We start from the raw sequence: 21,669 nt of genomic DNA, 5'->3' as shown, positions 1-21,669 counted from the left end.
TATATATAATGAAAATCAAAATTTATTCCGTTTTATAAAGTTAGTAAAATTAATATTGTTTTATGTAACAATAGATTTAAGTATTATGAATACAAATATGAATTTTTGTTGTGTTATATAAATAAATACTTAAGAACTATGTGGTATATATGTAAAAACCTCAATTCATAAATGCAATTTTTTTATTATTAATGCATATTTATAAACTTAAATAAAATGACTTTTTTAAACCAAAAAAAAAAAAAATCTTCAATGATAGAGGAAATTTGGTCTTAGTTATATTGTAAATTTTGACATTTGTATGTGAATTTGAAAAACCAATGGAAGATGGTACTAGTTTTGTAAATATAAAAATTTACATTGGCATGTGTCTAATTGCCCCTTCTAATTAATATGAGAGAAATTTAAATATTGTTGTCTCATTTTTTGTGAGGAAGTGATTTGTGGAGGAAATGAATGCAACTCCATAATTCTTGGAATTTTGTTTAGCTTGATTGTTGATATGTCATTGGGCATAGCTAACTTGTTTTATGCTGCAAGATGCATGTGACTTACTAAATATTATTTTATTTAAGAAAAAAAAAACCTAAGTTTAGAGTACTTATCATTATTTTGCTAAATTTAAAATGATCCAATTTTAACTTCATTAAGTTCGTCTTTTTCCGACCGTCAGTTCAACTATAACCTTACTATCTTCACGAGCAGGCCTTTTATTTGGTGGGTAACATCGGTGAAGCTACCACAAAAGCTATGAACTTAGAAGAGGAAAACAAATTGAATAAATGACCTTAAATTTTCGTGTACTTACTCCAAATCGAATGATTTGGGATTTTGAAGTGAAAGAGATTATTTTATCTACTAATAGTGGACAAATTGGGGCATTACCAAATCATGCCACCATTGCCACGGCTGTAGATATAGTTCTTTTGAGAATACGGCTAAAAGATCGATGGTTAATAGTAGCTCTTATGGGCGGTTTTGTAGAATCAAGATTCTAATAATCTTGAATTTGAATCTGAAACATTCTTGCATTATTAAAATAAATTTTTGAGAATATATCAATACTATAATAACTTTATAATTTCTCAATACATCATACTAAAATTAATCAACATTACATCAAACTTTTTAAACCCCCGAGATTAACTAAAACTATGACCATGACCCTCCATATAACCACAATCTTAACTTAACCAATTAACAAATCAAATCTTAATAGAACTATGTAAAGAATATCACGAACAAAACAAGCCCCAAACTACAAATAAGATTACCAATAAAAAATAGATAACAAATCACATTTTCCGCAGCAAGATAAAAATGAAAACAATAACTACATGTTAATATTTCGGGCAAGGAGATACCACGAATATAAAGTATTTTATGAAATGCCGCCAAGTTGAATTCAAACAAATATATATATATATATATATATATTTATATATTTACAAAATCATTTCTGGGAGGGAAATAATTTCTTAAGAGTTCTGATGAGAACAAACCATATCAACTGACCGAGCAATCATTGGGATTCTCGGCTTGCTCGCCGTCGTCTTCGCCATCACCGCCGTCGTTTTCGCCGGAGCCGTCGCCATCGCCGTCATCTGCTGAATCATCACCACCCCTCGCTCGCATCAAAAGGTCAAACAGGTCGCCGTTAACCACCAAACTTTCACCGCCGTCAGCTGATGCAGAATGCCGGAGAGCTATGATCTGTGATATTAAATCTATAGGGAGGCCGACGCGGCAGAGCCTGTTCCTTCTCTTGGGCTGTTTAATCTGTAGCAAAATCAAGTAATACTGTATCAGAATGCAGAAAAAATAATGCCATTTTAACTTGTAAAACGTGGAATGCATAGGAAAGGTGGTGTAAAAATTGAAGTTTAGGTGTTAGATATGTAAATACAGAAGAATTGAGTACCATGCAAGTAAATCTTCCTTCGAATAAATATGAAGATGGTTATATAACTTGAAGAGACATTCCTTTTTCTATTATTATTTTATGGAGGGGGAGTTGGGGAGGGCTTTTACATGAAATTTGAAAATCACGCTTAAATGTATAGTTTTTAAAATAAATAAATCACTTCTAGAGCAAAAGCAACATTAAAAAACCTCTACATCAAAATGCGTGATGAATGCTAAGAATGCAATCAAACATCTCATTATCTATATCTATATCTACCAACATAAGTGAAACATAAGATTTAAATTGCACACAGAAATGGATAGTTTTGAAAATAAGGAAATCATCACTTTCACAAATTGAAATATTACAAAACCTATAAATCAAAATATTACAAGTGCTAAGTAAAATCATAAGTATATCGATATCTATAATCCTGAGAAAAATGTGCAAAGTGATTCTACCAATCTATGATCCTAACTTTTCAATTTTAGACAATAATCACAATTATCTATTGACTTTCATCGCATAAGCGATGATCTAAAGTTTTGCTGCTGGAACTTTTGCTAGGAATGTCACTACAAATAATTTGTTTGATTTTCTCTGCCATATACATCTTCAGGTTTTCAATTGACAAAATCTCATTCTTCTTGATTGAGTTAACATTATTCTTTGTTCCTTTCTTCAAGCGATTTAGTAATATGAAGACAGCAAAGTTAGCATTTAATCTACACATGGCATAAAACAAAGTTTATGTTGGATAACATAGCAACGTGAGACGTTTATAGAAAAGCACACCTCGTCCATTTTCACAGGTGGTGCTAACTCAGTAGCAGTAGGTGTCCAAATCTTAATGTCATTCTCAATTCCACTACTTGCAAACAGCGGAGCAGAAGGGTGCGGCTCGATACAATTAACAATATCTGCATCACCTTCCATCACACGTAAGAGTTCGCCATCTCGTTTCCTCCAAATAAAAATCCGACCACAATCCGACCCACTAACAACATATTCACAGTGTGGGCCAAAAAAGCTCACACCTTTCACCGTGTCACAGTTCCGGTGTCCCTTGTAAACCTGTAAATCAGACATTCCATTGGAATCTGAAGAAGATGATGATAAAGCTGAACTGGATCCACCACCACCATCCCTGACGATTGGATTGGAACCAAGCCCATCATTCTTTGAGAAGAGATAGATTAGCTCATCATTATACGATGCAAGCAGCTCGTTCTGATCTGAGAAAGCCAAACCTGTGATCCCAATACGGACATCACCAATCAGATGAGGAGGGCAGAAGCAGTCTGTGGGTTCACAGTTTTTTGAACCGTCCCAATTGTTCTTGCGAATGTCATATATCCTGGCGAATTCATCAGATCCTGCTATTGCGAAAATGTTGGGATTCCGTGGATCTATTGTGATGGCATTTAGACTAACAATGTGAGTGTAATCAGATTTATCTTGAAAAGAATTGCAAATGAAGAGCTTCGTCGGGGATTTTGTTCTCAAATCAAACTGACAAAAAGGAGAGTAAATCAGGATCGACTAGCGGAGATGGATAAAATGTAAATGGAGAATATTGTCTGTTGTTTGGGGCAATTAAATACATACCACTCAAGTCTTATGTATTTATGTATCTAACACCTAAACATTCATATTTACATGGGCACAACTCAAATCTTTAACATCATATCAAAAATACCACCATCAATATCTTTTTTAAAAGTGAAATACACCTTTTCATGCATAGATTTATGACACTCAGGTTTTGCAAATAACAAACTTTGAGCATTAGATATGTAAATATAGAAGAATCGTGTGGTATGTATGTAAATATTTGTTGCCTATTTGTTTGTTTGTTTGCTTGTTTGTTTGATTGAACTACTCACATGCTGAACAAGACCGTCTTCACCACAACTATAAAAAATATGTGAGCTTCCGGGCTCAATGGCCAGCCTATGAGCCCTACCTTCGTGCTGTCCTAACAACGTCGTGGCTACCTTTCCGCCATCTGCTATCTGCGTATGTCTCACCTAAAAGAATAATAAAATAAGTTCTCCTTATCTATTCAAAGTATATCATTAGGAAGATTAATTAAGACCTTAGCCGTGCTTGTGATTATTGGCATGAAAATTGATAATTATATACCTCCCCATCAGCGGCGCATGAAACAATGATCCGATCATCAGTGAAAGGCATAAATTTTGCTTGAAAAACATTGTTACTATGGCCAGAGTGAAATGATAATTTTACATTCCCAGAATCCCAATGCCACAATATTATCATTCTATCATCAGAACCTGACACAAGAATGTCGCCATAGGAGTTGAAACTTAATGTGTTAACGCAGCCCCGGTGTTTGTCTAGTTTTTTACAAACGGTGAGTCTGCGGACGAGGTCCTGCAGGAATAAAAGTTGGGCAAGCTCATAGTAGTGAATATAAAAGGACTTTAGATAGCTCAAAGAGTTAAAGGTTGGATATTATCCAAATTGCTTGTGGCTTGCCAACTAAAATATGTTGATTTTAGTAGCAAATGTGGTAAATTTGTTGGTGGATTTAAAAAAACTAGATAAATCTACCTATATGTTGAAATTAAAACTGGGAAAAAAAATCAGAGATAAGAAGCTAAATAGCAGATGCGAGAATGGTTCTTACTAAAATAGATAAAATCAAGCCAATGTCCCCTAGCAAATATTTATTGTTTTTGGAAATCATTCGAAAGCGAAAAAAAATATAAGTATGTCCACACTATCCTCTAGAGTGTAAAATGCAAAGCACCAAGAGCCCAAAAATTTATATAGATTGAAAAGATTAGAATTGTTCATTCTAGCATGAACCAACTTATGTATTAAACATTAATTTCTGAATTATACCAAGATGTAAGCTTTAACAAAATTTTTCTACCAAGCCGCTATTATTCAGATGCAGGTGGTTAGCCGGAATAATATAACTGTTTCATAGGACTTAAAAATAACATGTTCCCCTTCTAGTTAAACTTTATTGACAGAAAAACCATTGGGGTCAATTTAGCAAACAAAAAGGTTAGAGATATTGATTTCTCTATTGTTACTTAATTTCTAAGCACAATTCTGCAAAAACACTGAGCACATGGTGATATGTGAAAGCATGATTGATAGCATGTGTTGGAACAGGACACGAAAGAGAATGGTGATGAGCACGGGCAATCTTAAATGGCTATAGTAGTAACGTGCTATAGTATATGTAGCGTCACAAAAAATTCAAAAATGGTGATAGATAGTATATTCCCATTATAAAAAACAAATCTTGGAACTGAACCTGCCATTAAATAATAACTAACATGTATAGCAATTTAAACAAGTGAAATGTAAATGAGAATATGAATCTCTTTTATCATCTTACTTCATACAACTAAAAGAAGAATTCATGAGAGAAATAATTGCGCAAACATACTATAGACATGATACGCAGAGTTGTATAATAAGCATGATAACCAAGCAAATATACTTCCTAAATTATAGCAAAGGAGTTCACAAAAAGGGATAAATGATCAACTAGAGTATAGAAATGACAAGCACAAGAGTTTGCATTCATAACATAGCTAAATCGCATGATTTGCAGACCAAACAAATGAAACTTCCATTGCAATAAGCACGATCATTAAGAAAACATGACTTCCAAAACATTGAATCTCGCTGAATGTGAGAATCAAAATTAAATAAAATATGGCATGAACGTAAGTTTCCAGGAATTTGTCATAGGATGCCAAAACACTAACGCTATAAAATAGACCTCACTATGAATAAATACTAATAGTAATAGTTTGTTTAAGAGTATTAAATTTGTAACAAAATGAAAGTTCACCGAGCTTGTTACAAATGGAGCAAACAAATGGTTCAATGAAGTTCAGTTCAGGTAAGAATTTCCTGTAGGGTATTGAAAAGATAGCCAATTGCTAGAAGCCTATAATAAAAAAAAATCTCAGCAGATTATGATTTAGTTAGCTCTTGATATTGAGGAGTGAAGAAATCCACAATACATAAGAGCGTCTAGTAATGATCATAAATTTTTGTGAGCAGCCGTCTGAATTATTCACGTATAAGATAATATAACCAACATGTTGAACAAGCTTAAACCGGACAGCAAGTTTAGGTGAACCTAGCCTTGGCCCCCTATATTTTACAGGTAGCCCAATAAACAAAACAGAGAATACAGATATCCATCTGAATCACTTACCCTTGATATTATCCTTTTAAGTTCTCAATTCTCAAATCATAATTTTTTCCTCCCGCATGTATTGAGATATATTGATGCTCTCAGTATCCAATATTATCATCATCCATCTTGTTTAGGTATACCATTACCTATCATGTTTGAATTCAACATCACTTGCCCTTTTGGGTATTAACATATAGTTAATAGATAATTAAAATTTGCTTTATTAAGTGTATTCATTCATAAAAGAATCTTCTCTTATGAAAGTACAAATCACTTGCCCTCTTGGGCTTTACATATACTAAATGTGAAATCAAGCATCATTTCACTAAGATTAGTGCTTTCAAAGTACTATGTGCAATGCAACAAGCAAGAGCTCCTTCGCTTAAATGCCCAAAGCATAAAATGATGCGACGCTTTTACCAACTAGAACCTTAATTATTTGCTTGTGATATATGCATATAGTATGTATATAAAATATATAAATAATGAAGTAATGTAAAAATACTTGAAAATCAAGAATATAATTATGAACTAAAATGACCAACTAGAGAATTAAACGAGAGAGTGTAAAGATGATTCATTGAAAATATACTCAAGAATAATCTTATAAATTAGAAGCTACAAGCACCACAAAGAACTAGTAGAGGAGTGTGCGTGAAGAGAAGAACAAGTAATAATTAGCCCCAGCAAAAGAAAGATAAGAACCAAAGACTAATGAAGAGAAGCAAAAAATTGTGACATTTAAGCTATTCTAAAGCAAAAAAAATTAAGGATATAAATAATATAAATAATGAAGTGTTGTAAGAATATCCAAAATCAAGAATATATTTATGAGTACGAGTGACCAACTAGGGACTAAGGCGAGAGAGAGAGTGGAAAAATGATGCAATGAAAAAAATTCCCAAGAAGAACCTTATAAGTTAGAAGCTACAAGAACCAATAAGAGCTAGTAATAAGTGTATACGAACCAGTGAGGGAATGGGCTTGAAGAGAAAACCATCACGTAATGATCAGCCCCAGCAAAATAGAGCTGAGAACTAATGGCCAATCACTCAATAACCATGAAAATAGCAGGGAAAAGCAAACAACTATGGCGAGTTATTGTGAGAGATACTGAACCGAACCATGAAATATAAACCAAGATTTTGCTCTAAGTAGAAGTAGAACAAACAATGCTACCACACAACATGGCGAAGCAATGCGACACATGCTTTGCTACAAACTTTACACTTCAAAGGCAAGTGATGTACATGGATAGCAGATCTCTTAGCTTTGTTCCAAACATATTCTTTGAATAACACTAATCAAGATGATTCTTCCATTAAGAAAATAATTTCCACGAATGCTCTTATATTATTCTTAAAGCACATAAAAAATTGCTCATTATTTTACAAAGACAAATGCTTTTATCCAAATGAACTTCTCATAACCCACTCTTCTAAAATCTACATATCCATTTATGTTAACACCACCAAATCCCCTCCTAATCAAGCAAGGATAACATTAGTTCATCTATTTATTAAACTAATTGGATTTTCAAGTTTTCTTCTAGCTCAAATGGGATGAGCACAAAAACTAATCATAGTAACAAAATCCTTACCAATACTTTACTAAATAGCAATCCACTATTACTACTGGTATTTCCCTCAAAAATTGTATTTTAAAGTGTAGTTATGACGAAGCCTGATAGTAAGAAACATAGGAGATTTGCTAAGATGTTGCCTGTAAGTAATGCATTCCAATATGGCCCATTTGTGGTGCAAATGTAAGCAAAGATTGGTTATAATGTCGATTGCAAACAATAGGCAAAACTTTATCCCAATTGTAATAAAATGTGATTAGGGCTTGACTTCACATACAAGGAAGCGTAGATTACTTCATGGAATGTAGAGTGGGGACTTTGAACAAGAAGGCTAGAGAAATAATAAAAATAATTATGAGAAGAAAAATAAAAAAGCATGTTTCTATGAAAAGGGACAAAAAAGGAAAAGTTAATGCCAAAAGCTATAAGTTATTACATGTTTGAATAATAAAAAAACAAATATGTGGAATGAAAAATAGTAGAGAGATATTTGAAAGCTAAAATTATTGAGGTGAATATTATTAGTTATAGTGTAATTGCTATAAGTTAATTTTTGTTAATGAAGTTATAGATGCTTAAGCTTCTCAAATTTGATTTAAAATAGTCTAAAAAAATATTTTTTGGTGAAGAGGCAAATGATTTGATACAATATAGACCTAAGAACCAATTAAAAAGAAAAAAAGTATTATATCAAATGACTGTAAAGCAAACTATAAAGGAGAAAAAATAAAGAAGCTCAAAAAACTAACAGTGAATATCAAAAATTAATTGAGCAAGTTGAATCAGATTAAAAAAAAAATTATCATTACTGAACAAGGCGTTATTTAGAATAAGCTATGTCTATGGATATCTAGTATAATTGACCCATATATTTTGTAAGCAGCTCCTCTGTAAGGATACCATTCATACAGAAAGCATTAAGATTCATAAATATTTGAAATTAGTGTTTTAGTGGTGAAATATATGGATGGATGCTAAATTTACATGCAAGTCTGAAATTTGTCAGATTTTCAAAAGTCGAATATTTCAGATCAAGTGAACAGTTGCAGCTATTACCAATGTCATAGTGAAAGTGAGGAGAAATTACAATGGATTTTATGATAGGATTTTCTAAATTTAAACGAGGAAGTGGTTGTTTTTAGCTGATAATTAATAGATTGACTAAGACCGCTCCCTTTTTGCCTATTAAGTAGACAGGTTGCATTAAAAAATAGCAATAATACATGTGAAAAAAATTATCAAAATACATAGCATATCAAAAGTAATTATATAGATAAAATTTTCAGATTTATTTCTAGAGAGTGAAGAAGTGTTTATGAAAGTTTGAGCACCGGGTTAAATAAGATATAGCATTTTATCCACAAACGAAAGGTTAATAAGAAAAGATTATAATGTGCTAAAAATATTTATTGACATCATGTATTTTGAATTTTAATGACAGAAAAAAAAAATCACAGTTTGACTGAAAGGAAAATTTTATAAGATGGTGGTGCGACCTGCAATGCTCTATGGTGTTGAATGTTGGCCTTTTGTTGAATGTTGGCCTTGAATGTTGGCCTTTAAAAGAGAAGCATAATGGTAAGTTAAGTGTTACCGAGATGAGAATGATTGGGTGTATGAGTGGCTTTACATTTAAAGACAAAATATGAAATGAATATATCCGTGATAGGGTTGGTGTAGCACTAGTGACAGACAAAATTTGAGATAGTAGTCTTAGATGATTTGGTCACATTAAACATGGACCATCTGATGATATGAATGTTGGCCTTTAAAAGAGAAGCATAATGGTAAACTAGTGTTACCGAGATGAGAATGATTGGGTGGATGATTGGCTTTGCATTTAGAGACAAAATATTAAATGAATATATCCGTGATAGGGTTGGTGTAGCTCCAGTGACAGACAAAATTAGAGAGAGCAGTCTTAGATGATTTAGTCACATTAAACGTCGACCATCTGATGATCTGATTAGTAGAGTAGATGTTTTAGATTCGACTTATGTTAAGAAGGACAAAGGTAGACCTAGGAAGTCTTGGGCTTATTGTATAAAAAATGATCTTAATTTATTTAAACTAAATGAAAATATGACACCAAATAGGATGCAATGCAGAAAAAGCATTCATGTAGACAACCCCACGTAGTGGGACTAAGGCTTTGTTGTTGTTGTTGTTGTTGTTTATCTATCATTGCAGACAATTGGACTATGGATAGATAAGTGTGGATTGGGGCTTTTGGGTGGTACTAGAGTCGTGGCTCAATTAAAAAAAAAAAAAAAAAAATCAAATGCTACGTATCCATATGCTAGTATTCACAGACCAAAATTCATAAATACAGGCAGGAAAAAGCTCGGATTGGGACTTCAGGTGCATGAAAAGAAGATGAAAGGTCCAATACATCTGGAACCAATTCCCAATACGTGCATACTAGGAAGAACAAAAACAAATGCCATTGACATAAATTACAATATGCAATGTTTTAACATAAAGTAATTGATTCAAACAACAGGTATAAATGATAAATGTGTGGAGTTATGAACCGCCAAAGCCAATGAAGAAAACTTTCGTTTCTGTATCGATCAGAAGCACCCACAGCACGAGAAAAACATTAAAAATAAAATAAAATAAATCATATGAAAGGCCCCGTCCACAACCATCTAAAGGCAAATTATGGTACAACATGAGCAAAATTTCGGGAAGTGGAGCAATCAGATCCCCAAACCGATTACAAACCGGAAGAAAATTAAAAAAATTACAAAGCACCGTCGTTTGGAATCAAGATTTCTAGGAGAGCATAGAATTATGGAGTCATCTTCATAATCGATCGTAAAATCTAAATAAAAAATTAATCAAGCAGATAAAAACTCTGGGAATCAAACCTCAGAAGCCCCAAAAAGCCTAGCAAAGCTTCTCGGACATAAATTCCCGGCTTCACGCTCCAAAACATCGACGACGCCACAGCCGATACTTCTCCCTCTCTTCAAATTCCTCCTCATTTCTTCGCTTCTCCCCCGCGAACTTATCCACAAAGTTCCAAGAAGAGAAAAAGGTATATCCTACTTCTAAACCCACCTAACTCTCAACCCGCGGCCGCAAAGCTTTCATGGAGACACGGCAGCAGGTTAGATCGATCGGCGGCGATTGGCGAAGGTGGAAGACAGGATTCGAAGAGGATTATAACTCGGAATCAGATCAAAGAAAGCTTTTTGAAGCTGCTAGAAACAATGGCGGCCTTCCATACCCACCCATTATTTCGCACGGCGATTCGGCTGAGCACACGCAGCGAAAAACGCCAATCCTGAGACGTGGTATCGTGTGAGATTATTATAATTATCTCGATTTTATTTCTGATCAATTTTGTTAAAAAAAATTATGTTTTTTTTAAGAAAGAAATAATTTTATTTTTATTTAGTGGCTTATGATATTATAAAAGTAAGGATATATTTTAATATAATATTCTGAGGATGAAAATAAAAATTATTAAATTTATTTAAAAGTTATATAAAAATTTAAACTAAAAATTAATCTTTATTTTAAATTTAGATTTATTTTCTTTCTTTTCTCAAAAAATTTTTTTTTTTTTAAATTTTTATAATATTAGGAAATTAATGAATGGTGGCATAGCATCAAACTTGTGGGATGGTGTATGATTTACTTTAATTATGGCACAATTATATTAATTAATTATTATTGTTTTCTAACTTTTTTTTTTGCATGTTAATTAATATAATTGCATAAATCATTATGATATTGTTGATGGTACGATATATGTTTTTAAGATGATTAAAGACCTAAGAAAGATGTGAGAAAGTATTTCTTTTGGTCGGAGTTAGATCTTTTGATCTTAAAATAAATAAATGGATTTCGATCATCTATTAACACATTGTAAGGAAAGTTTTGTATCAAATAACTCAACTCTTTCTACTAAAGTCAACATTAAATACAATAACAAATGTATTAGACAATTGCTAATTGTTAATAATTTGATTAATCCTGATAATTAGTTATTTGGAAGTATTCAAATATTAAATTATTAGAAGACAAACTTAATTTAATGTTAATAATTACATGTCTATTAAAGTAATTAATTTTGAACATCACCTTTATTTTAATTCAAGTATGAGTTAGGATTCATAACCACCATTCTTTGGCCAAGGTCTTGGTTTAATACATCATATAATGCCCAATTAATTTTATCTTAAATGCAGTTTTTGGAATTTATTTATCATAGGTAATTAAGAAAAAGGTAATCTCAATTAACTAATTTAAGAAATTAGTGGGTTATAAGTTATCTTAGAAAAGACTTAAATTGTGGAGAAAGATGTTATGATGCTCTGGGAATATTTTTTGAGAAATTATAATATTTAAATTAAAAAAAATGATAATTAGACCACATCAAAGAAAAATATATATATTGAAATTACTAATTAAGTAAAAAAATTTAAAATATAATTAATTAATTAAAATAAATCACCAAGTCATGAAAAAAAGAGAAAAGCAATTATTCACTAAAAATATTTGACTCGATACTAATTTTTTTTAATATATCAACTTTAATTTATAAGAAGCATATGATGCTTAAGCTTCCAAATTTGAAGAAAAAATTAATGAGAAAAAATGGAGGGGATTGCCACTTAATGAATGTATGATTTTAAAGATTTTGTTAGATACATTTTGTTTTTCATACTCCATTGTCAAGATGGCCATCTGTACATGTTTCCAAAGATTTAACAAAATGCAAAATAAGTATATATAACTATATTCAAATAATTTAAATAATGGGTCTTGTGAATCCCTTAAAATTGGGTTTTTATTGTGGACCTTTTGTCCTTTTTCTTATAATGGGTCTAATGAAAATATTTGAATTATACATTTAATTTGATATGTCAAGTTGAATGTAACATGATTTATTGATAAGAGTGGAATGCAATTAAGTATTTAATAAAGAGCAAATTTAATATTGTTTTTCCTTGCTTATGATCCCTTATATGTGGATTTCATTCTATATTAAAGCCCTCTTTGGGTCTGTTACTCTTGCGAAACTTGTAATATGAATTGTCCGTAATAGAGAACAGATCAAATTTTAATGATATAGGACTTTAATGTCATTGGAGTTTTCATGACTTTAAAAGCAATTCACCCTTGTTTGCATGAATCTTATTAGCATTTTTTTTATTATTTGTTTAATAATATGAAAGCCTTTCAACTGAGCAAGAATTTTCTTGTATTAGAATGTTTTTCAACGACCTCAATGTTTTGTTGAACTCATAAAATTATGGTGAACTCTAGAGTTTTGTACCTGGATATACAAAATAGCCCTCTAATATTTTACTTTTGGATCATGCCAAACATTTTATTATTGTTATCATTAGGCAGAACTAGCTAATCTTTATGTGAAAATAAGTTTTATTGAACTTGGGCTAAAGTTTTATTGAAAATTAACATAATAAAGGTCATTACTGAAAATTATGACGAAAGTTCAACTAAACACCATATTAGAACTTGCAGTTAAAAAGTTATAATTATTAGATTTGAAAGTTTAAATCGAGAAAATACCTCTTATATATTAAAGAATCAACTATTAAAACATCGGTGCACGCAACACAAATAATAAAAGGGGGATAATAATTAAAAAGGGAAAAAAGAGCACTAATGTGTGTATATTAGCAAATTAAATTGGTATCATCTAATTGTCAAAGCTACATTGACATGACAACCATAAAGGAAATGTCATCTTTTCGTTAAGCTTTTAATATAGTTATACTTATGTTAGTGGCTATGATGGACTATAAATATGTACCTCCATGTAATCATCTATATGTGATTACATCATGTATAATTATGCATAATTATATATGATTTTTAAGTCATTATCTTTTCCTGAAAAAAAATGATAATATTTATATCATAATTAGCGCTAAACTCCTAAAATTATTTATATAAAAACATATATATAAGCCCATATTTTGTATTCAATGTAGAATCTCTTTTTCTTAATCCGAACAATAAATAATAACATAAAGTAATTATTGCAACTTAAACATATAATATTCCGTTAAACATCATGTGAAGAAGGTGAATGGGTTGCCACATTAATAACATAAATGAAGGAGATGGAGCAAGACAAATAAAACTATATACAATTACCTCTTAGGGTCCGTTTAGGGTAGCTTGTGCGTTTCAGGATAAGCCGCTTATCCTGAAACGAGGCCCGGCCGCACGGGAGGCCCGGCCGCAGGGGTCAACCCGCGGCCTGCGTTTCGTGTAAAAACCCAAACACACTTTCGGATAAGCTGATGAAACGCGCGAACCAAACAGTACGACGGCTTTTTGAAAACGCCATCTGCACTTATAAGCTGCCCCAAATGGACCCTTAATCAAAAGAATGGAAGAAGTGAGATATTTTGTTATTATAATAGTGTTTTTCTTATGAAAATTTGTGTGCCATTAATTGTACCAAATCCATTGAATATTTTAAAATGGAAGAAATTGATTGCAGCTTTAGTTTTTGAACCATTTTTTTTATGATTGCAATAAATCGTTGCTTTCTGTCATTTTACAAAATAAATCCATGTTTAAAAGCATAAAGTATCACTATCGAGATACCATGCAAAAAGAATTAGGGGATGTTTGGAGGACATCATTACTGGTGTACTGCATTCCAAATACAGAAAATTTGGAAATTCAGTTGTTTGTATGGAACTAAATGCAATTCAATGTAAAACAATTTTGTATTTATAATTAAGCACTTCTTTTATTTTTTCTGAATTTGGAATTTGGTCGATTTGGCTGTATTTAAAGCACACAGCTTAATGTAAAGTGTTATTCACCGCCTTACAAGTCACTAACGCCGACGTATCATCGTCGCCTGCCACCCAATTAGTAGCGGCCGGGGGGTGGGCTCATCGCCCGCCGCTCCCTACTCTTCGCCTGCTTGCCGCTGCTGCCAACCGCCTCTCGCCATAGCCAGTCCCCGACCTTTTGCAGTCATCGACCACTATGGTCTGCCACCCGCCAACAGCTTTTGTTGGCCTCATTGCAGCCTAATTCTGTCGATTACTATCGCTACCTCCGGCGTACACATTATTTTAAATATATATTATTTTTATTTGACTTCGTACCAAATAAAAGAAAATGAAATAGTTAATTTATATTACACCAAAACAAACAACTTCAAAATATTTTAAATGCAATATATTGCTCATGTATTATATTCATATTACACTGCATTACTTTTTCAACAGATAACACATCCCCTAATTTGAAAATTATATCCAATGACATATTACAACAGTGAAATGATGGATTGAATGGTCTAACTAAGTTGTTGGCGCACCATTTCATCAATTGCTAGTATGAATGCTATATTGCAGAGACTGTAAGATCATCCCTCATAGAAGGCCAATCTTTGTACTCACATTTAGGAGCTTATTCCAATTGATTTATGTTCTCATAACAATTTGATCAACCTAGATGAATATGAATACTTTTTGCTCTATTATTGATCATTAATAGACCTATAGAAAGATCAAATTTGTGATACTTGATCAAGTGTATTTCATATTATTAAGATAATTTTTAAATAGTCATGGGAATTAAAACAATTTATATGCATCTAAGTTATGATGAAACAAAAATTGTTGGGTGTGAATGAATTATTCAGTATCTAGGTTTTGAAATCGGATCGGAAATCAAATCAGAAAAAAGAAATGTTCAATGTTCATTAGTTTAATCAAAATGTAACAAAATGATGTAATAAATATAAACATTAATTGAATATGATCTTAAATATTAAAATAATGATGTAATAATGATAAACATAAAAATAGAATAAACTAATAGTAGTTAAGAATCACGTCGGTCTGGATCTAAAGAATGTAAAGCTCCGCTGCACGAGCATATGCAGAAGCTTCTACGCCGCGATGCGGTGCCCTCACACCGCTTAGGATTTTGTAGAATTTGTAGCGTGTGACTGATCTGTAGTTCTACCGATTTGCCGGCCTCTATGTCAAACCATAGACACTACAATTTCCGGGCGATTCATAACAGAATAATTTTTTACATGATTCGGACTAGGCTAACGATCAATTCGCAGTTAGATTGATCGATTTGATCTGATTTGGTTAGAGCAAAAATAACTCTAAATGAGAAATATAGGAATTAATAATAATATACACAATTTAAATATTTTAATAAATGCATAAACATAACTATAAAATTGATTCTCTAATTATGTATTCTATTCTGCTTCAAATAAGTATATATATAATTTTTTTGAATAAATACTTAAACAGTTTACACGCGGCACGCATCTTTAACGGCAATTTCACAAGCTCACCGAATCGTCGCATAAACAACTCCAATCAACAAGATTTGAGAAACAGGAAACAGCTTCCAGAACATGTTTTGATACAAGACACGTGTCTTACGTATAGTATTTGTTCCCTCCTCTTTCCTTCTCTTCTCTCCGCCATCTTCGCCTTCAATCCCTGGTTTCCAGCTCCCCGAGCTGCTGAGCAAGACTGTAACCCTAGTTTCTTCCCAACACGTGTATGCGAACCTGCAAAGAGTGTAAAAAAATAATCCTTCTCACCTTGATCCTCGTCTTTCTCCGAAATCGTAGCGGCGGATTTTGTGATATTGCAGCAAGCAGCATTGAGCTAAAGATATCATGAATGTTCTCCGGAAATCATTCAAATCGCACAATTCTTATAAGATATCCTCTGTCTGGAACCAGTCTGAGGACCAACGCCCGATTCTGGCCTGCGATCCGCTCGAAGAATCCGTTGATCGCCGGGACGTCGTCGTCCGGGTCGAAGGCGACATCCAAATGAAGAACGGAAACCCCTTCGGCATCACTCCTGAAGTTAATAAAAGCAAGGTGTGGAGAGAATCTAGCTATGATTTCTGGAAAGAAGGGCATCTTGGCAATGGCGGTGGCGGTGATGGAGGGGATGGGTTGGTATTTTCATTCCAGAGTCCAACGAAGAAGGACATGGAGGAGAGCAACGAGGATCCTCCGTCGCGGCTGATTAGTTCGTTTCTGCAGAAGCAGAAGGTAGCCGGTGCCGAGATGGCGCTGGACATGGATATCGAGATGGAGGAGCTCAAGAAGCCGACGACAAGTTCTACGTCTCCTTCATCCAAGGAGCAGCGCGTATCCTTACCCGACGTCTTCAACAATCCGCCATCCCGTAACTCGCATGTGGAGTCCGATGACGATGATGACTCCGATGGCCGCGTCGAAGTGCTGGAACTTCGCCGGACTTCGGCGACCGCCAGCCTCCACTCGAAGGAAGGCGATACCGGTACTGAGGTCCTGCGATGCACCTCCAACTCGTCATTTGGCCGGAACAGACCTTTACTGCGGGCCAAAACGAGGTCTAGGCTTATGGATCCTCCACCGTCCACCACCGTCGGCGTTGGTTCAGATGAGAAGAAATCCATGCGAATGCCAAACAGGTCTGGGCAAATCCCCCAACGGTCGGGGCTGCTCGGCATGTCTCGGGTTACCGAAGAGGATGAGGATGACCCCTTTGGAGATCTTCCGGAGGAGTTCAAGGGCACCAAGATCAGCAAATGGGCCATCCTCGAGCTGATCGGTCTTTTTCTTGTTCTCGGCGCTCTAATTTGCAGCCTAGCCATGCCCAAGCTTGCGCGTCAGACCGTTTGGGGGCTTCATCTCTGGAAATGGGAGTTGCTCGTCCTTGTTCTCATGTCCGGCCGCCTTCTCTCTGGATGGCTCGTCCGCATCATTGTTTTTTTCCTCGAGCGCAATTTTTTTCTCCGAAAGCGCTTTCTCTACTTCGTGTACGGCGTGCGCAGGGCGGTTCAAAATTGCATCTGGTTTGGTCTGGTTCTCCTCGCTTGGCACTTTCTATTCGACAAAAAGGTGGTGGGAGAGACCAAGGTGCTTTCGTATATAACTAAGATCCTCTTTTGCCTTATTGTCGCCACTGTTTTGCGCCTCATCAAGACTCTTCTAGTCAAGGTTTTAGCTTCGTCCTTCCACGTGAGCACTTATTTTGATCGGATTCAAGAAGCTCTGTTTAATCAGTATATTATAGAGACTCTCTCAGGTCCGCCTCTTCTTGAAATTCAGCACAACATGGAGGAGGAGGACCGGATGATGACTGAGATGCAGAAGCTGCAGAATGCTGGTGCTACCATACCCAATGACCTCAGGGAGGTAACCAGATCATGCAAAAATGGGAGGGTAATAGGTGGAAGTGGTGGAATTGGCCATGGAGGGACGGGAGTGAAGAGTTCCCAGATTGGAAAGAGTACTAAGCTTTCTGGCTCCTCCTCCAGGAAAGATTTTAGCAGGCAGCTTCTACAGCAGAAAGGAGGGATCACCGTTGAACAGTTGCATAAGTTCAATCAAAAGAATATATCAGCGTGGAACATGAAGAGGCTGATGAGAATTGTTAGGCTCGGCACATTAACGACGCTTGATGAACAGTTGCCACAGGGAATGGAGGAGGACGAGTCAACTATCCAGATCAAGAGTGAGAATGAGGCAAAGATAGCCGCAAGGAAGATATTCAATAATGTTGCCAAGCCTGGAGCCAAGTAAGCCATGCCCATTTTTTCTTCATATTATACTTAAATAACAAGGGCATATTTACTTCAACATAAGTCAAATTCTTGTTAATCTATCTGCAAATTCATGCCCGGCTTCTCTTTGCATTCATGCGGTGGCACGTTGTGGTATGGGATGGTGTCTTATTTGCTAAGATAACTGCGCATTTTGTAAAGCAGATTTTTTTCAGTTGAGAAAACTGCTGATTAGTAGTCAATTTATCATATGGAATTTTCATGGCTCCTGTTGGCAGAAACATTTATAGGTTAAGAATAGGAGTGCTGATAAGGAATTTAGAATTTATGAACGTTCCGTGCTTGTTAACAATTATTATTTATTGGAGGAGTTAGATATATTCTTAATTCTTAAATAATATATATGTATGTATGTATATATACATGCATACAAAATTGCTTTAAAACTTAATGCATACAAAATTACTTTAAAACTTAATGCAAAAGAGTTCAAAGCAATGGGAATACACATTTTCAATCAAAATATTATCTTTGAAGTTCTAAAAGTGTAAATATTGATCATGCACGACTTCAAAGACTTGATGATGCAAGGTGGATGTATGGACAATTGCAAAGAAAATATATATTTGATTTCAAAATGGAATAAATTTGAAATAATATTGAAATATATAACTGATCATAAGATGGTAAATAATTTTGCAAAAAGGGTTCGGAAGCAAAGGCAAGTAATAATATTTTATGATTTAAGAACAACTAAGGTGTTTATGAGGTGATAACAAGTTATATGGAGTAGCTAAGGCAAAAAGAACTCGATGCGCCAAACAATTTAGGCATATTAATAGTGAATATAGAGAATCAATTTGTTTTTATGATATGAAGATCTAACATGAATGCCCCTTTTGTGGTAGAGCAAATAATGGAAAGTGCAAATAACAATAAAAGCATTTTCATATGTTTTTATGACATTTTAGTGGCATAAGCATCTGTTGAAATTATGCTACACCAATCATAGTAGTGAGCTTAAGGCACATGGATCAAGGGTTTGTACCGTTAAATCTGTTTTTCTATGACTCTTGGATTGCAATCTGTATTCATTCATATTGGATTGCTGGCCCCTAATTTTTTCCCACCATTTTTTATTTATGCCTATTTTGGAATGCCTCTCAGAGGTTTGTTTTTGCATGCCTCCCATCATGTATATAAAATTTTGAGAGTTTTTTATGTCGAATTTTAACAAACATATGAGGAGAAAGTAAATATCATTACTGAATTCAATTATGAAATTACAAAAAACAACAGTGAAAATTTGGAATTGCAAGAAGACAACAACATGAAACCCAAACTAAGGTTGATTCTAAGATGGAGGTAGTGACGACTAGGGATTTGGACATTCGGGAGAATGGCAAGGGGTTGTCTAGTAAGCTGGAAAGGGGTGGCAACGATAAGGGAACTCAACGAAAACAAAGGGGGAGGTGGCGAGCTACAAGAAAAGCTTTGGAGGTGTTGTTCAGAATGGCCACAAGGAAAACAGGGGAAAGCAGCAGGTTTATTGTTTTTTGGGTGGCAGAAGGAAGGGAAAAGTGGTGAGGGTAAAGTGAATTGATGCAGAAAAGGATGGGGAAGGGTGTAGGGATGATAAACACCACTTGGAGACCAAGATACAGTTGAAACACCACTTGAAACCCTAAGATACTAACGACAGATGGAAAAGAGATGTTGACGGTTGTTCCGAGACAAAACACATCAAAATTTAAATCCTAAACACCACAAAAGCAAATACATAATTCTAAGATAACTAGGAGTGGGTTCCACTCCAATTGTCCTACATTTCGAAGCCTTGGAGGATTGGCCGACCCCTCAAATGTTGGACCGAACTGGTTTGGTTTTGTTCTGCCGCAATCGCAGGAAGCGCGGCTCCCTGCTGCGATCTTGCGTCCGCAGATGCCCCACATTAGTTCCTCGGAGTTGGGGGTTGTCTCGTCATAGTAATATGTAATAACTGAAATTTTAATAAAAAGAATCGAATTGGTGGGATCGAATAACCGTTTTGATAATTTCACTTTAGGAGGCACGTTTTAGAATCGTGGAAGAATCGAGGTAGAGAGAGAGAGAGAGATAGAGAGCGGAGGGATCGAGAGTGGGAGACTGTGAGAAGAAAAGCCTAGCCGATCAATAGAAAGGAAGGGAAGAAATCATCACTTACATGCGTGGAAGACTTTGACTCTAGTGCATTCTAAGGAGGAAACCCTAGCCGAGGAAAGAGGAAGAACCGTGGCATCAAGGAGGAGCCTCTCGTGTGACTTCACTTTCGTGTCGAATCTCAGTCGAAGGATGAAAAGAGAAGAGAAGGTGAGGGCACGATTTTGTGCGTGAAGTGGAGAGTCGGCAGCAACGAAACTGTGTGACTTCACTTTCGCGTCGAATCTCAGTCGAAGGATGAGAAGAGAAGAGAAGATAAGGTGAGGGCACGACTTTGTGCGTGAAGTGGAGAGTCGGCAGCAACGAAACCCTAGTCTAGCGGCTTTGGTGCAAAGAGGAAGGAGGAAGGAAGACGACCTCGCGTGTAGTGTGATGGGTTGAGTTGAGATCGAAGGAAGGAAGAGTGTATGACTTGTGCACGTCGGGTTAAGGTAGTCAACCGAGGCTTATTAAGGTGAGATTTGAAATTTATTTTATTCAAGTATTATCTATTTAATATCAAGTTTTATGGATTATGTATTAAAGTTAGTGTTTATTGATTTGTTTTAGAAAATTAAATCAAGGAACTTCAGTCTTAAAGTAAAAAATTATTGATTTCACACAAGAAATTAAAACATATGAGTAAGGAAGAAGATAAATTTGAGAAATTTATAAGAAATTTGTTAATGATATTATTATTAATAGAATAAATTATATAATTTGTTAAATTATTGTTATTAAATTTTTTTCTATTAGGAAGTGTGGAAGAAGGCTATTTAAAATTGGGATTGATAAAAGATGGATGATATAGTAAAGTGGGGGCAAGAGCTGTTATTATTATTAATAGAATAAATTATATAATTAGTTAAATTATTGTTATTAAACTTTTTTCAGTTAGGAAGTGTGGAAGAAGGCTATTTAGAGTTGGGATTGGTAAAAGATGGATGATATAGTAAAGTGGGGGCAAGAGTGATGCATTTATTATATAAGAATGCTATTGTGTTAAGCTCTCATGTTCTTAAACTTTAACTTGGTGTTGTGGCACTCCTCTCCGGGCGCTGGAATGTCGTGCTCTCGGATTTGAATCTAGGTGCGGCGGCTTGTGTTAAGCTCTCATGTTCTTAAACTTTTGACTTGGTGTTGTGGCACTCCTCTCCGGGCGCTGGAGTGTCGTGCTCTCGGATTTGAATCTAGGTGCGGCGGCGCAGCTTTCTGAATGTTGTGCACAATAAAAAACACAACGCCCCAACCCCCCCC

At 34.6% G+C, this 21,669-nt stretch overlaps 2 protein-coding genes across 2 annotated transcripts in view; one reads left to right on the top strand and one right to left on the bottom strand.

Moving 5' to 3' along the window:
- Positions 1–1,340: 1,340 nt before the first annotated feature.
- LOC110030266 (DDB1- and CUL4-associated factor 8-like) lies at positions 1,341–10,979 on the bottom strand. The gene is made up of 5 exons (XM_020732901.1): positions 10,557–10,979; positions 4,052–4,303; positions 3,793–3,936; positions 2,702–3,418; positions 1,341–1,779 (listed from the first exon to the last, which is right to left on the bottom strand). Exons 1-5 carry the CDS (start codon positions 10,671–10,673, stop codon positions 1,507–1,509), a joined length of 1,503 nt encoding a protein of 500 aa, XP_020588560.1. The 5' UTR covers positions 10,674–10,979; the 3' UTR covers positions 1,341–1,506.
- Positions 10,980–15,985: 5,006 nt separating this feature from the next.
- LOC110038582 (mechanosensitive ion channel protein 6-like) overlaps positions 15,986–21,669 on the top strand; it is a 9,490-nt gene continuing 3,806 nt past the window's right edge. Inside the window, exon 1 of the mRNA XM_020743461.1 lies at positions 15,986–18,249. Within this exon, the coding sequence (XP_020599120.1) occupies positions 16,349–18,249 (1,901 nt within the window). The 5' untranslated portion in view covers positions 15,986–16,348. The remainder of the gene's footprint in view (positions 18,250–21,669) is intronic.

This window comes from Phalaenopsis equestris, unplaced genomic scaffold, assembly GCF_001263595.1.
Source record: "Phalaenopsis equestris unplaced genomic scaffold, ASM126359v1 Scaffold000002, whole genome shotgun sequence".
Taxonomy (NCBI): domain Eukaryota; kingdom Viridiplantae; phylum Streptophyta; class Magnoliopsida; order Asparagales; family Orchidaceae; genus Phalaenopsis; species Phalaenopsis equestris.
This window is presented reverse-complemented; position numbering and strand designations above follow the sequence as displayed.

Excerpts from the sequence above, each read along its gene's own strand:
- LOC110030266 (XM_020732901.1), bottom strand. The coding sequence starts at position 10,673 with ATGAGGAGGAATTTGAAGAGAGGGAGAAGTATCGGCTGTGGCGTCGTC. Across the intron at positions 4,304-10,556 it reads GGCTTTTTGGGGCTTCTGAG|GACCTCGTCCGCAGACTCAC; the intron begins GTTTGATTCCCA and ends TTATTCCTGCAG. Across the intron at positions 3,937-4,051 it reads CATGCGCCGCTGATGGGGAG|GTGAGACATACGCAGATAGC; the intron begins GTATATAATTAT and ends TTATTCTTTTAG.